Raw genomic sequence first — 13,895 nt, 5'->3', positions numbered from 1 at the left:
CTCAGCTTGCACTGACTTGTGATACTGTCTGATGGAGCTGCAGGGCAGCATCAACACCAGATGGGGGACTGGGGGTAGGGGACAAAGATTGCTCTAAGGTGTTGCCAACCTGTGCTTCATGTGGAAGGGATCTTAGGCTGGCTGTGCTTCAGTGCATCTGAATGATCTCCTGGTTGTCTCACCAAAGTGCATTGTCCAGTGACCACTGCTCTTCCTTCCAGAACCTTCATTCCACTAAATCCCAGGTTTCTGCGTGGGAACATTTGTTCAGACTGGTTTGTTTGCTGTCTCTCCCATCCCAGCCCGAAGCCTGGATTTAGAAGCAAACAGAACCTCCTCCAAGAGGGCAAGATTGGGTTTTCTGTATGTTCTATTCGTGTGTGTGGTCCTCTGATTTCCCTGCTTCCCCACCTCTAGTAGCTGTAGAGTTGCATTTCACGGAGAAGTGGAATTTCCTTATCTTGTCTTGGATTTTTCATCTCCCCTGCGTGGGTGGACTGGCAGAACCAGTGTTCTGGATCTCCCTGCATCCCAACAACTGTTGTTGCCCAGTGTTGCAGATCTATTGCTTTGAGCATTGGAAAAACAGAATCCATTCCTGGAAGAAGATGGAAGAACTGAAGCTGACAAAGGTAAGCCAGCCAGAACCCGGTCTTGAGACCAAACGTACAAAGAATATGCCAGATGGGTTTCCCTGTGCTCAGGGCATTGCAAAAGTGGATTTCTTGCCTTTGCTTATGCCCTGCCTGCACAGCTTTTGGCAGAATGAGAGTAATGTTTGTATTCATGCATGATGATTAAAGGATATTTTTTTTTTTATGATTACACCATACATGACTATTTTGTCTTGACAGCAACATTAATTTGTTCCAGTTTTTACAATTGTATCAGCAAGGTTCAGAAATAAAACTGCTTTCCTGTGCAGTACATTTCCCACAAGAGCACACATCCATGTGTAGAAAATACTAAGTATCTCACAGGTTGCCCTTGTTCATTTCAGAAACAATTCATAAGAAACAGAAATAAAGACAATGCTGTGAAGCACAGCAGAGGTTTGCAGAGTACCAGAGCTTTATTATTAGTCAAGGTTGGAGCCTGTTGGCAATCCTTAGACTCTGACACTGTGCTCTGATTAGAGCCTGGTGGAGACCACTGTTGGTGCTCTAGCACAAATGGACTGCTGCATGTGAAGTTTTGGCACATTAGTTTTCTGTTAATTTATGACCCACATGTTGCAATGCTTGACTATTCTAAAAAACCTTGCCAGGCTTTATTAAAGAGGAGGGAATAGGTGTGGCAGGCACAAAGCTTTTGCATTCTCAATATGTTATTGACCAGAATGCTGTACGGGCTTTAATTTTTAGCTGTTTTTCTTTCCCATAAAAGTTAACGCACAAGAGGATGTGTTGTTCTGAGTTCTGTCAGCTCTTTAGTTTACCTGCATCAAATCTGATGTTTTTCAATATGCTGCAGTTACTTATGCAGTACCTGAGCTGTAGTTCCTCATATCTGTTTAATTTCAATCAGTTTAAGAGACTGTACAGCAGCTGCAGTCATTGCTCCCTCAAGGATAAGATTCATGTGTGCTCCTTTCCTTTTTCCCTTTTCAAGCAAGTAAGTTCTCGTGTTTTGCTACAAACCACCATTTTCTGATTTTTATTAGGATTTGGAGTATTCACATTTCAGCCTTGTCTGTTTTGCAGGTTGCTTTGTCTTGGTTCATTCAAGTGAAGCCCCAGCACATGACTCACTCCATTTAGATCCATGAAAGGCCAAGCAAGCAGAGTAAACCAAGAGCCTTCTGAGTTTGATGCCTGTAACTGTCTTCTGCTGGCAACTTTGAGGAAGATTTGATTCTTGTGGTCACAGGGAAAAGACAGTCCAGCCACAGGCATGTAATAAATGATGCTTAATAAATGATTCCAAAAAAGCTGCCTTTATGTGTTTGCTTTTGTGACTGTTCTATTAGACACCAAAAAGAAAAGTGCTAGGGGGAATCTCTAGGTTTACTACTGGTTTTCCTCTAGTCTTCTGTGCTGAACAGGCTGGCTTTGAAATCTGGTGCTAACCAGAGGGAGAAATAAGGAGAGACTCTGCTTCTCAAAATACCCTGCATGTCAGGGAGCCTTCCAGCCTCCTGTGAGCACAGCCTATGATTTAAATAAACCCAGTCAATTTTAATTGGCAGAAGAGGAGGGGAGAGGTAGGCAAGAGGTACCAAAACGTTTCTCCACTTGCACAGCATGAAGCCCCTCCTGTTGTGACATTGTTTGCAGAGACACAGACTGGGAATTGAAATAGGATTGTGGACCAAGCTGAAGCATCACACAGTATTTCAAGCTGCTCCAACAAATTAACTATTTAACACTCTGCTAATGTTGTGCACACACTTACTGCCTCCCAGCATGAAAAATCAAGCAAATAATTGCAACAAGCTTCTGCCCAGTAGAAGTCACTGTACTATAATGAGAAACTTTGTCCTGTAACAGAAGGAACAGGAAGCTGTTGGAAGCAGGTCGATGTTGCTTTACATACAGGAAAAAAAAAAATTTAGGAGTTCTGTGTCCGTGCCTTCAGCCCCGGGTGCAGTTCAAGCTGGTGTGGTGCCGGTTTTCCTCGGTAACTAGCAACTGGACCACACCCCCTCCTGCTGCAGGATGCTAAAGAGCCCTTGGAGCACTATCTGCTGTACTGCAAGGGAACTGCATCGCTTCTAATTACCACAGCGCTGCCAGCTGAGAGGTTTTTTTTTTTCATCCCATGGAATGACAAGGAAATTCTTCATTCTCTGTCTAGTAATCCTGTGTTTTCTTTTGATGTTTCTGTAGTAACCCTGTTTTTGTTGCAGAAGAGGACTGTGTTAATTTTAAATCAATACCAGAATGCTATCTATCGGTGCATTTTATCTCGTTTCAAAGTAAGTTGTTGATTAAAAATAAGCATTCTTGTCCACCTGCTGCTCTTCTCGTTTAGTGTTCCTGTATGGTGGTATTATGTTAACATTTTGGAAGAATACTCAAGGATATTGAGCATGTTTTTCTTCTCACTTAGACTTTGCAAATGACTGAAAAGCTTTCCCCACTCCTAACCTCTCTTCTGTTGTGCAACAAAAGAGCTGTCCTTTAAGCATCTTGGTTTCCAAGCACAAGGAATCGTCTCTGGGCATTACTGAGTGTTTGACTTAAGGTGTGATGAATCCTCTTATGCCAAATTGAATTTTTTGATGTATGCTGTAGATTATTGTTTAATTTACCTAAAACGAGTGTGGAATTAGGGTTGTTCAAAGGGGTTTTTTTTAAGGTTGTTCTCCTCAGATCTTGGGTTTTATACAAAATCTCCTAAGCCTGCACTGGATGTCACAGTCTGACTTGGTTTGTTGGGGCTGTTTCTTTGGTGTCTTAGAAAGATGATGATTACAACAGTACAAAAACCTTATTCTGGCTTCATGACCTGCACAGGGGAAAGCTTTTTAAACAATCTGAAAACTTACTTACTGATTTATTTAAATATATTGATTTCTTACTGTACTGACTTAACAGTTGTTGTCATTGCACTTTGGTATCAAGCTTGGGGAGGGACATGTTTTGGTGACATGTGGCACAACAGCCATTGCAAAATAATGGTATTGGTGTTGCTGAACCTTTAGGTTTCCTTATTTCTTAGAATTTAAGAAATAAATCCTAGTGTAGTTCAGAAAGCTTCTGCAGCTTCTTGTGACTTGAGTACAAAAATACCAATAGCCTCCCTAAACCAGTATAAAACTGTACTTGGAGCTGTGCATGTAATACAGTAAATCCATGGCAATATTGTGAAAACTATATAAAAATGCAAATACACCATTTTGTTAACTTGATAATGCTTATGCATCCCCTCCCCCTTTCTGTCTTTATAGGTCTACGAGGGCTAATCAATCTTGGGAACACATGTTTTATGAACTGTATTGTCCAGGCACTTACCCACACTCCACTGCTGCGAGATTTCTTCCTCTCCGACAGGCACAAATGTGAAATGCAAAGCCCCAGCTCATGTCTAGTCTGTGAAATGTCTACGCTCTTTCAGGAGGTGAGTGCTGTTTTCCACAAAGCATCGCCTTGCCACAGATGCTGTTTCTTACCCCAAAAGGAATTGTGTTCTATTTGCAAATACAAAAGGAATGCAAGTTGTGTTTCCCCTCAAAACGTAGTAAAACAAAGCAGTAAAGATTGAGACCTCACTGTCAAAAATACCCAGCTGCTGAAATGGAAACTAATGGCCTTTTAAGTCCTATTCTGAAGTCACCCTTGTTTAGGCAAAGCTGGTATTGGAAATAATTAAAGTGCTGCCTGTTCTTCTGAGGCTGATCTGGGAGTCCTTAGTCTTAAAGCTGAATGTGTGCTTTAATTAAAGGTGCAAGTTGTAACTGGAAAATATGTCACAGGCTCTTTGGGTGAAAATGGGAGTGAGAGTAAAGCAGCAGTATATAGCCTTGTGGTTTAAGGTACTGGATTATGTACGTCTGTATGAATATTTTAAAGCTCTCAATTCAGTGCTTGTGTAGTGGCAGAAACATCTTTTCTATCATCTCTTAGTGCAAACCCAGTAAGGGCCAGAAAGAAGGATAAGGAGGGTGAATGTGTTGCTCCAGTTTGTGTCTTTCCTGTACAAGCTGCACTTCTTTCCCTTTCCCACTCAGGAAACTGCCTTTGCAGTGTGTCTTTTTCTGTAGATCTGGTCCATGCTGTGTGAGACAGGCACGGGCTTTTCCTTAATAAATAGTCAAAGAGCTTTATTAGCTATCTTAATTCCACACCACTAATGTAAGGACTGTGGGTGGACATGGGCTCCTAGTTTAAGGTGTCTTTAAAAACAAACAGACCCAGTTCTGTGCCTTTCCCTCAGTGGTAGATCTGCTTTCTTGGTAAGTAAAATAAAAGCAATGAAAAAAAAAGAGGTGTAGTGTGTGCTGTCATGGAACATTTAAAATTGCTGGAGATGTCTGTACACAGAGCAGGTTTCCTGTGGATGTGCTCTCATGGAAGTTCATTCTAATAGGGACCAACCTAAAATAGCTTTACCTTAATCTTGTAATTTTCAATTTGATTTTACTCCTGTGCCTTTTTTACCAGAGATGGTTCTTTTTAGTCACTGTGAGTTAAATATATATGGAAGGTAAAGCCTCCTTAGTTGTTTCAGTACAAAGTTGTTTTCTGCTCATACTCAAAACTCCTGAGAATTTGCAACATTTGATGCTGTTTGTTCAGTCATTAGCTGTATGTTATATTTCTTATTTTTTGTTCTATTTTTCAGTTGTTCCTGAGTCTGTCAGGAAAGGAGGTAAAAACAAAAGGCAGGCAGACCAATAGGTAGCAGCTGTAGGATTATTGAAACCAGATGTGCAGTTAAGTGGGGAAATACCACAATGCCTAGATAAAAAAAATCAGTCATGGTATAGAAATACCAGTTTCTGTACACTGTTAATGACGAAACCTATTGGCTTATTTAAAAATAAGGAACTATTATCATCTTGATATCCTTTCATCAAATAGTGATATAAAGTCTCATGCTGATGAACATCACCGCACTCCATTTACACATGAATTTTTTTAAAAATCCCTTGGGAAAGGGGAAATGAGTGTTACATTACACATTGAGAGGCTGCAGGAAAGATCAAGACTCTAGGTAATGATTTTTGTTTCCATTTTTGTGTGTGGAGCCCTGTTGATGGCTCAGGATGCCTTTTGCTCTACTATGAGCATGGAACAAAGAACAGGCTGTTACCCAAAAAGGGGCTTAAATGCAGCATTTGTGTTAGTTTAGATTGTAATCAAGTTTAATTTCACACACAACTTTGGGAAGCTCAGCCTTCATTTTCAAATCAAAATTCTTGCCTACACTTGTATTAGTTTTATTAATTAATGTTCTGCAGCATGAGGGTGTATGGATGAGGGAACAGCCATATCTGTGACACCAGACTGTGCAGACAGCAATAGTCTCTGTCCTTATTTCACATTAAATACTGCAGCCATGTGCTGTGGGAGGACACAGAAAGTGACTCAACCTCCTTGAAGTAAAACTGGAGCTTAATCCTCCTAAGCAAAGCTGTTGGGTCTGTAACCAACTCGGTGTATTTTAACTCACAAGCAGTAAATACCTTGTTATGCTTATGATTCTGTCAGGACCCATTGTACAGTTCTGTTCCTAGTGAGTTTTAATTTCTCTGCATTCCAAATGAAAATGAAAAATCTTGCATTTTTTAGAGCAGACTGAGTATGTTTCATGTCCCAGCTCTGTGCAGTGGTTGTAATGAAGATTCTGCCTTTGCAGAGCTGAGGTCTGAGCAAAAGAAGGCAAACCAGGAGATCTCTGCTATGGCTAAGAATTCCTTTGTAATTGAATTACCAGGAAAACTTTGATTCAGGTTCTGTCTTGTTTTCATATAGCTTTCCCACCGGGATTAACTGGTGTGGTTATCCCGAAGCATCTTACCCACGGACAAACAATCAGGGCGAGGGTTAATTTCATCTCCCCTCCACCCTTCTTTTCTGAAGGTGTGATCTTAGGCAAATGGAATGCCAGGGGATCTGGTGAGTGCCTGAGTAGGAACTCTCCAGGAGAAAAAGAGAGACTGTTTTGAACATTAAATAAAACTTACTATATATAAATAAGCAAGTTTTGCTCTTTTGCCTCCTGAACAGAAGTTACTCATCCCACTTTTTTGTTTTCTTGTTTAAGATCGTGTAGTTATATAGGTTGAGTGATTTCTCTGTGTGAAATAGGAAGCTACAAAGTTCTTCCACCTTGAAGTAGGTTGGTGGTGAGTAATGACTATCAGATGGTTCTCAGGACTGAGGTGGTTTTTTCTTGGTAGCTTTTCTGGCAGACACGCGAAGCATTGAGCTCTGTTTGTTTTAAAAATATCTGACTGCATCAGTTAACATTCTCGTTTGTGCTACATGAAACCTGTTTCTCAATAGAATCATGACATGACTTACACTGCATAAGAAAAGGAATGAAAAGGATTTGGGAGTAACAGATAGTGGTGAAGCTGGACGGAGGGAAGATAGAACATACAGAATCCATTCATTGAGCCTTTTGGCTGAAAGGGTTTGTGCACTCCTTTTTACCTACTGGTGTTTGTGTTTTAGTTTTCTTCACCAATGAAAATTAATTTCAGGATGGTCCACACCCCAAGGTTTCTCTAAATCCTTTCCAGAATGACCACTTGGGAAGGTAGGATTAGCAGATCTGTATCTCCTGTGCTCTGTGACTGGAATAGCAAGAATACCTGGGAACAGAGCAGAATGCAGTGCATCCACTCAGAGATGGAAGGAACAAAACCTTCCTTTTTCCCATCATTATTCATCCTCATGAGCCCATCACAGTGCACAGCACAACCACAGGAAGAGTTGAGAAGTGAGGACCAAGAGGGAAAAGGAGATGATTTATGGCTTTGATATCTGAAGATGGTACTGTTGAAGTGACTTCTGTATAAAATAAGTTAAAACAAAGGTAGAAGAGGGGAGGGGGGAAGTGTAGCTAAGGCTCTTTACATAGACAGAAGCCTTGCATTTTGTCATGGAAAATAGAGAGTTTGTGCTGATTTAGTAAAACCTTTTCCCTGAAATAAGTGTAGAACATACAGAGTTCATGCAAGCAAAATGGATTTTGTGACTCCTTGAACCATTGTTCTTTGAGAAACCTCCAGAAGGTGTTCTCTTGCATGTGTTCCATGTGTTGCCCACTCCTTTCATCCATTGTAAATTGCCAGAAAATTTAAAGTCTTGACTGAGAACCAATTTCCAAGAGGAGGTTTTGACTTCTCAGATTGGACTTGAACTTGGTATGGGATTTCTGCCTATAAACTCTTAATTATAAAGCTCAGAGACTGCTTAGCAGATACATATGCAGGATAAATCAAATGTCTCTATTTATTCACATTATTGAGAAACTTCTGTGCATGTTTCTGGCAGGAGGAGGAGAAAGAAATACAGATGTGTACGGTGAGGTCTTGTTTTGAAACCTCACTGGTGTCTGTATATTTTTGGTAACAATAATGCAAATTACAAAGCCTGCAGTCTTCTAAATCCCCCATAGATTCTTTCTAGAATGCAACAGCAAGTGTTTTAAGTGGAAAAACAAAATTACTTTTACTTGAGCTCTGTGTAAGAATGGAGGCTTTGAATCCTGGTTGGTTTATTCTTTCTCCCCCTCCTCCCTTTTCTTTCCTGGAACAGCAGTTAAGCAGTAAGTATATTACCCAGCACTTTGAAATTGCTCAAACTAGTTCTCTCCAATATAAACAACTGATACTGCTGAACTGAAAATAAATTTAAACAGAAAAAAATGTTGAAATTATGTTTGCACAATTGTGCCATTGAAGTGTTTTAAAGGTGACCTGCAAATACATCATTGTTTATATTTGCACACTTCAGTGAAAAGGTTGGAATAAGACTTTACATGGACTCTTTTCCTTTTTGTGGATTGGAACAGCTCTGATAGGCTGCTCTTCCCAGCAGCAAGGAAATGACAGAGATGGGATGGATGTTTTATACATTCCAGTTAAAATATTGTTATTGAATGTGCTCAGATTCTTTGTTTCATTTAATATTTATTTGAGCAGTGCAGCTTATCCCCCACCCCACATTCTTACTGGGCAGATTTCTAGTTTTTTGTGTGATAATAGTTAATAATTTGATAAAGCCTCATGTTAAATCCTTCTCATCCTACTGAGGCAGCAGAGAATGTAAAATCTGCTGGCAAGTCTCATGTCTGCAGTGGAGTAATTACATGGAGTGCTGGTGGTTAAAATGACCGGAGAGCTCTGGGACTAATTGTAAGGAGTGACAGAACAGGGAAGTTTTATTGCTGCAGTTCCCTGAATTATGTTGAGCAGCAGCTGCGTCAGCAGATTTCAATTACCACACTCCTGCTCCAGTCCCTCGGTGTCATCCTTGTTGGCATCAGAGTTAACTATTGATCGTTGTATTTATAGGAGCATTTTGTGGTGTTTGGCTGCAGAGGTGCAGCTTCTTGTTTGGGAAAAGCAGAGCTTGTGAGGAAGAAATTTCTGTGGGAGGAAATACACTAAAATTATGTAGAAAACCCTACCAATATGAGGACTAGATGAAGATTGTGTGTGCTGCATTTTGCCAGCCTGTCTCTTAAGATACAGTGTTTTCTCTCGGCAGGTTTATAGCACAGTGCCTGTGCTTGGACTTACATAAAATGCTCACAGACTCTGCAGAGGAAAACTCAGGGTTGGGGAAAGAAGCTCACTTTTCCAATAAGGATGAGAATTATATACTTCTGGGGGTTTAAATCTTACTTTTGTTCTGTGTATTTACCACTTACGGTCTTGTGTTTGGGAAGAGTAACTGAAAAGAAACCACCATGGCTTTGATAGGATCTTGGGAAAACATAATTGTGGTGTTGCAGGCAGCATTTGCTGAAGGTGAGGGAAGGCAAAATGACTTACAAATGTTCACTTATTAGAAATAAAATGTTACTCTGTCAAGTGAATAAGCTCTTCTGGGCCTTTTCTGACTCCCTGCAGGGACACCACAAGCATCCCTGCTTTGCTTTTGGAACTGGTATCACTATGCAGGGATAAAGGAGGGGCTGAACCTCAACCCAGAGAAACACAGACCCTTAGCATGGGTGTTGTTTTGGCATGTTTTTTAGGGATAGGTTGGTTGGTTGGGGTTTTTTTCTTTGTTTGTTTGGGTTTTTTCAAGTGGGACTGGGCTTGTTTTTAATTAAAAAGTTGCAATGGGCAGTGTCCTCGTGCCCTGTGCTGATTTCCCTCCCCAGCTGTGTCACCCCCCAGCAGCAGTGTTTCACATCAGGCTGGGGTGACTGAATAATTCATCTGTGCACTCTCTAATGTGCTTCTGGCAAAATCACCTGGGGCAGTTTTAGTCACTCTGGAGCCAGCTCATCAGATTTTGACTGAAGCAGATGAAGGAGCAGATGCAGGAGCTGGTCCAGGACCAGATTCCCAGGCAGGGACACCCTGCTGGAGCGGTGATGGCAGCTGGCTTTGGGGATCGCTGACTGAATGGGGACCTTCAGCTCTGCAAACAGCTGGCTCAATAAAGTTGTTTTTAAAGCCTTTTACAGTGAAAGGCCAGTACTGGCATGAGACTGCTGCCCTGCTTGGAAATTTTTCCATAAAATTGGACTGTGCACTGCATTTGGATGCAGAGCTGCCATGGGTCAGGGGTTGGCTGACAGTCAGCATCTAATATTCTCATCTTCAGTGTTTGTTCTGATATGGGGGGAGCATTTCATTCATATAATTTGTGAATGAAATTGCTGATCCTTTTCAAATGCAGGATTTTTTCCTTCCTTTCCTCCCCAGGCTATTTTAATAAAAGCCAGTGGTGGTATCAGTAAGCAAATTGTGAGTGATGTTTGTGTCTGTCTACCCCACTCCCTGCACCCCCACATTTTTCAGACTAATCTGTCACAAGCTGATGGAATTTCAGGGGAGAAAACTGAGGTGCTCAGTTCTGAGATCACTTCTTCAGTAGTCTGTGACAAAGAGCTGTCTCTCTCCTTTATTATTAAGACCATCAGAATTAAACGGTTTAAATTGATTTGACTAATTGCGCTCATTTAACTTTTTAATAATGAAATGCACTGAGGCTGTGTAAGTTGTTAACAGTCATGTCCTTCTCTTTGCTTTGAGCAGTTTTACTCTGGGCACCGATCTCCTCACATTCCATATAGGTTATTGCACCTGGTATGGACTCACGCACGGCATTTAGCAGGGTACGAGCAACAAGATGCACACGAGTTCCTCATTGCTGCATTGGATGTGCTACACAGACACTGCAAAGGTAAGGCTTGTCCTGAGGCTCCAATCAACAAGGATTATTGCATCAAAAAGGAGGTAGAGCCATCTCTTCTTAAACCAAGTCTAGTGGCAGTACAGCACTCTTAACAAATTCCTTTTAAAATGTTCGGTAGACTTAAAATATTTATAAATAAATAAACCATTCCCACTGTCAAAAAGTACCAAGAGTCAGAAGCAGAGAAGCCTATACACTGGTTTGAATCACCATCATGATGTTCTCTTATTGGCTGTGAGTCACTGTCTTTTCTTTTAAATTGCCATTTTAATCTATTTATACTTGAAGTAGTTAGAACTCTTAGTCAGTGTGTCATGTGACTGATGAAAATAACATAGGGAAGGCTATGTCTTAATACTATTATTCTGCTTAAACATGATTCTACTGTATTTCTGATACCAAATTGCTTACAGAAATATGAGTAAGAAAGAGCAATGGGTGGTTATGGTATCTTGTTTTATTAGTCTGTATAAAACAATATGTAATTGTACAATACAATAAAAAGATTTAGTGCCATGCTTTTTGACACAAAGTATCTAAGTCTTGATTTTGTAATATCATATGAAATGATGTATTTTGTGTTAGTTAGCTGAACTCAAGCTGAACTGGAAATTTCCCAATCTGACAATATTTGCTGTAGCAAACTTACTGCAGCAGAGAAATTTTTACTCTTCCTCCAAGGGAAAAGTAGTAGGGTTGATGCTAACAGAACAAACAAAAAGTCCTTGGTTATCAAAAAGAAGCTTTAAGCACTCAACTTTCCTCAAATGCTCTTAGGAAAAGCACTTAGGGTTTAGTTTTTTGGCTTATCAGAGGACTGTCAAAGGGTAGGCTGCTGCTGCTTCTCTGAACCATTGTGAGTCTTGCTTTTATCTCTGAGATAGCCCTGCATGGCAGCAGATGGGCTTGTTCACATCCATAATTGGTGCCTCCAAAAGAATCTTCTCCAAAAAAAGTACTGCTAAGGACAGGAGTACATAGAGCATTTCCTTTGATGTTATTAATATCTGTCATTTGACAATCACTAAATGGATTTCAATAATCCAAATGAAACTGGTATGGAAGTCCAGTAAGGAACAGAATCTACCCAAATACTGACTTCTCACTTCTTAACACTGAATAAATACAGCTGCAAACAGAAACAGTTTTTGTTTCCTGTAAAGTTTCTGAACCACTGATCTAACAAATCTTGAAGCTTGTCATCTTTGATATAGGGTAATGCTTATATTTCTTCTACACATCCTCATTAATTAATGAAGTAGTACCTGTTTCTCAGAATTGTAAAGAGAAAAACTTGCAACAATAAAGGTCCCAGAGCTCTTCTCAAACTGATAAAGAATCCAAACAGACTTTTTAAAAAAAGTGGTTTGATTTTAAATGAAGGGATCTCTGGCATATCTTCCTTGACATCTCTGCACCTAGGTTTTCAAATTTCTGTTTCTAAAGAAATAGAGAGGCTTTTATTAAATCATAGTAAATAATCTATACCACATCAAGGTAATTTAAAAGAAGTGGTTGAGCAGTTGTGTGGGAACCAAACAAGTTATCTAGACCAGAATTTCAAGTATAGTCATGCAAAACCACATTTGGAATGAACTAGTGTTCGGTGTAATGATAAAGTTTTCCCACTTGTGTATCCACACAGACACACACATGCATGTGAAGTGTGCAGATATAAAAATATTATTACTAATAGTGAGAACATGTCCTACAGCTACAATAAGCAAATAATACCTCCCCTGCTAATATTAAATATTTATTTTAATGAAGGAAAAAACCTTTTAAAGCTTCCAGTCAATAGTAATGAAGTTCTACAATTAACATGCAGTCAAATAAAAGTCATGGGGAAAATTTTGCTCTAGTTTTTGGACATTATTCATGATCACCAAGACTTCAGGCACCAAAGTAAATGAAAGTGTTCCTTATGTATAAATACCCAGTAATGTTTGTTTAGCTGTCATTAGTCATGTATCCCTTTTCCATTCCATTTACTCAGCTTTCTAGGAAGTGTCTTAATGCGAGTCAAGACAAAGCTGTGAATATTTGTTGTTGATCTGTCACTGCCTAAATTAGGAAAAATACGTGATTTTGCTGTCCATATAGATAAAAGTTTGGTAATCCTGTAACTGCCCTGAGAAGATGATTATGTGGGCTGGCTGGCCTGGGTAGTTTTGCTTTGATTTGGTTGGTGTTTTAAACGCTGGTTGAATCTAAACTTTGTTTTAGTGGCATCTGTGGAGTTCTGGAAGGCCAGGATACCTGTCCGATCTCCATGTAATTCCTGTCTAGGGGGTGATAGATGTGCAGGCACTGTTGAGTTGAGCCGTGGCATCTGGGCAGGGCATATTCTGAACCCCCAACAGGGCTTCTCTCTGCTGCTGGAGTAATAGAAAATATTTCTGAATAAAAGGGGTCAAGTCTGTCTTGCCTGTGCATCACGTCTTTTTCATTCCAACAGTGGGAGGCAGGGGATCTAACTGGAAAGTAGTATTTTGGTGGAAAAAGATAGTGTAAATAATCTGTATTTCTGCCTAGGCTGTAAAGCATTAAGTCAGCTTTTAGTCAACATGACAGATGCATCTTTATCACCAGAGCTCTGGGATAAATTTGGGGTTCTAATTCTGCAAACTTCCACACCAGTGAGGTTCCAATCATGCAAATGCTTTTTAGTTTCCCACCTTTGTCTCAGACATCTTTGAGCTTGGAGAAGCTTAGACCAGAATTACTGTTCTGTTAAGTGGATCAAGACTGCAAGTCAAAAATTAATGTTCTGTCCAGTGACATCACTGGCTGTGGGGGTTTCTGTGTTAATTGCAGGAGCAACAGCACTCAAGTGGCAGAGATGGGCACTGGTATACAAAGGTTCAAAAAGTAAGATGAAAAATAGAAGTAATCCTATGTTTTTATCCCAAACATTATTCAGTAGTCTAAGAAAAGTAGTACTTTAAAACGGATTGTGCCTCATTTATTTGGATTTCATGAAGCATTTTGCATTCCCCTGTAACAAGGAGTGCTACAAAACAAATCTGAAGCCAGAAAAAGAATGGTGTACTGAGATTTGGG

General features: G+C 40.1%; 1 protein-coding gene across 3 annotated transcripts in view; it reads left to right on the top strand.

Annotated features, from left to right (window-relative positions):
* Window positions 1–13,895, top strand: part of USP22 (ubiquitin specific peptidase 22) — a 95,923-nt gene that overhangs the window by 66,477 nt on the left and 15,551 nt on the right. For all 3 annotated transcript variants that reach the window (XM_069029645.1, XM_069029644.1, XM_069029646.1), the window contains 2 exons: window positions 3,893–4,062; window positions 10,673–10,820. In XM_069029645.1, the coding sequence (XP_068885746.1) occupies window positions 3,893–4,062; window positions 10,673–10,820 (318 nt within the window). The remainder of the gene's footprint in view (window positions 1–3,892; window positions 4,063–10,672; window positions 10,821–13,895) is intronic.

This window comes from Aphelocoma coerulescens, chromosome 14 (genome assembly GCF_041296385.1).
Source record: "Aphelocoma coerulescens isolate FSJ_1873_10779 chromosome 14, UR_Acoe_1.0, whole genome shotgun sequence".
NCBI lineage: Eukaryota > Metazoa > Chordata > Aves > Passeriformes > Corvidae > Aphelocoma > Aphelocoma coerulescens.
Note: the sequence above shows the minus strand (reverse complement) of the source record. Positions and strands in the feature narration are given on the sequence as shown.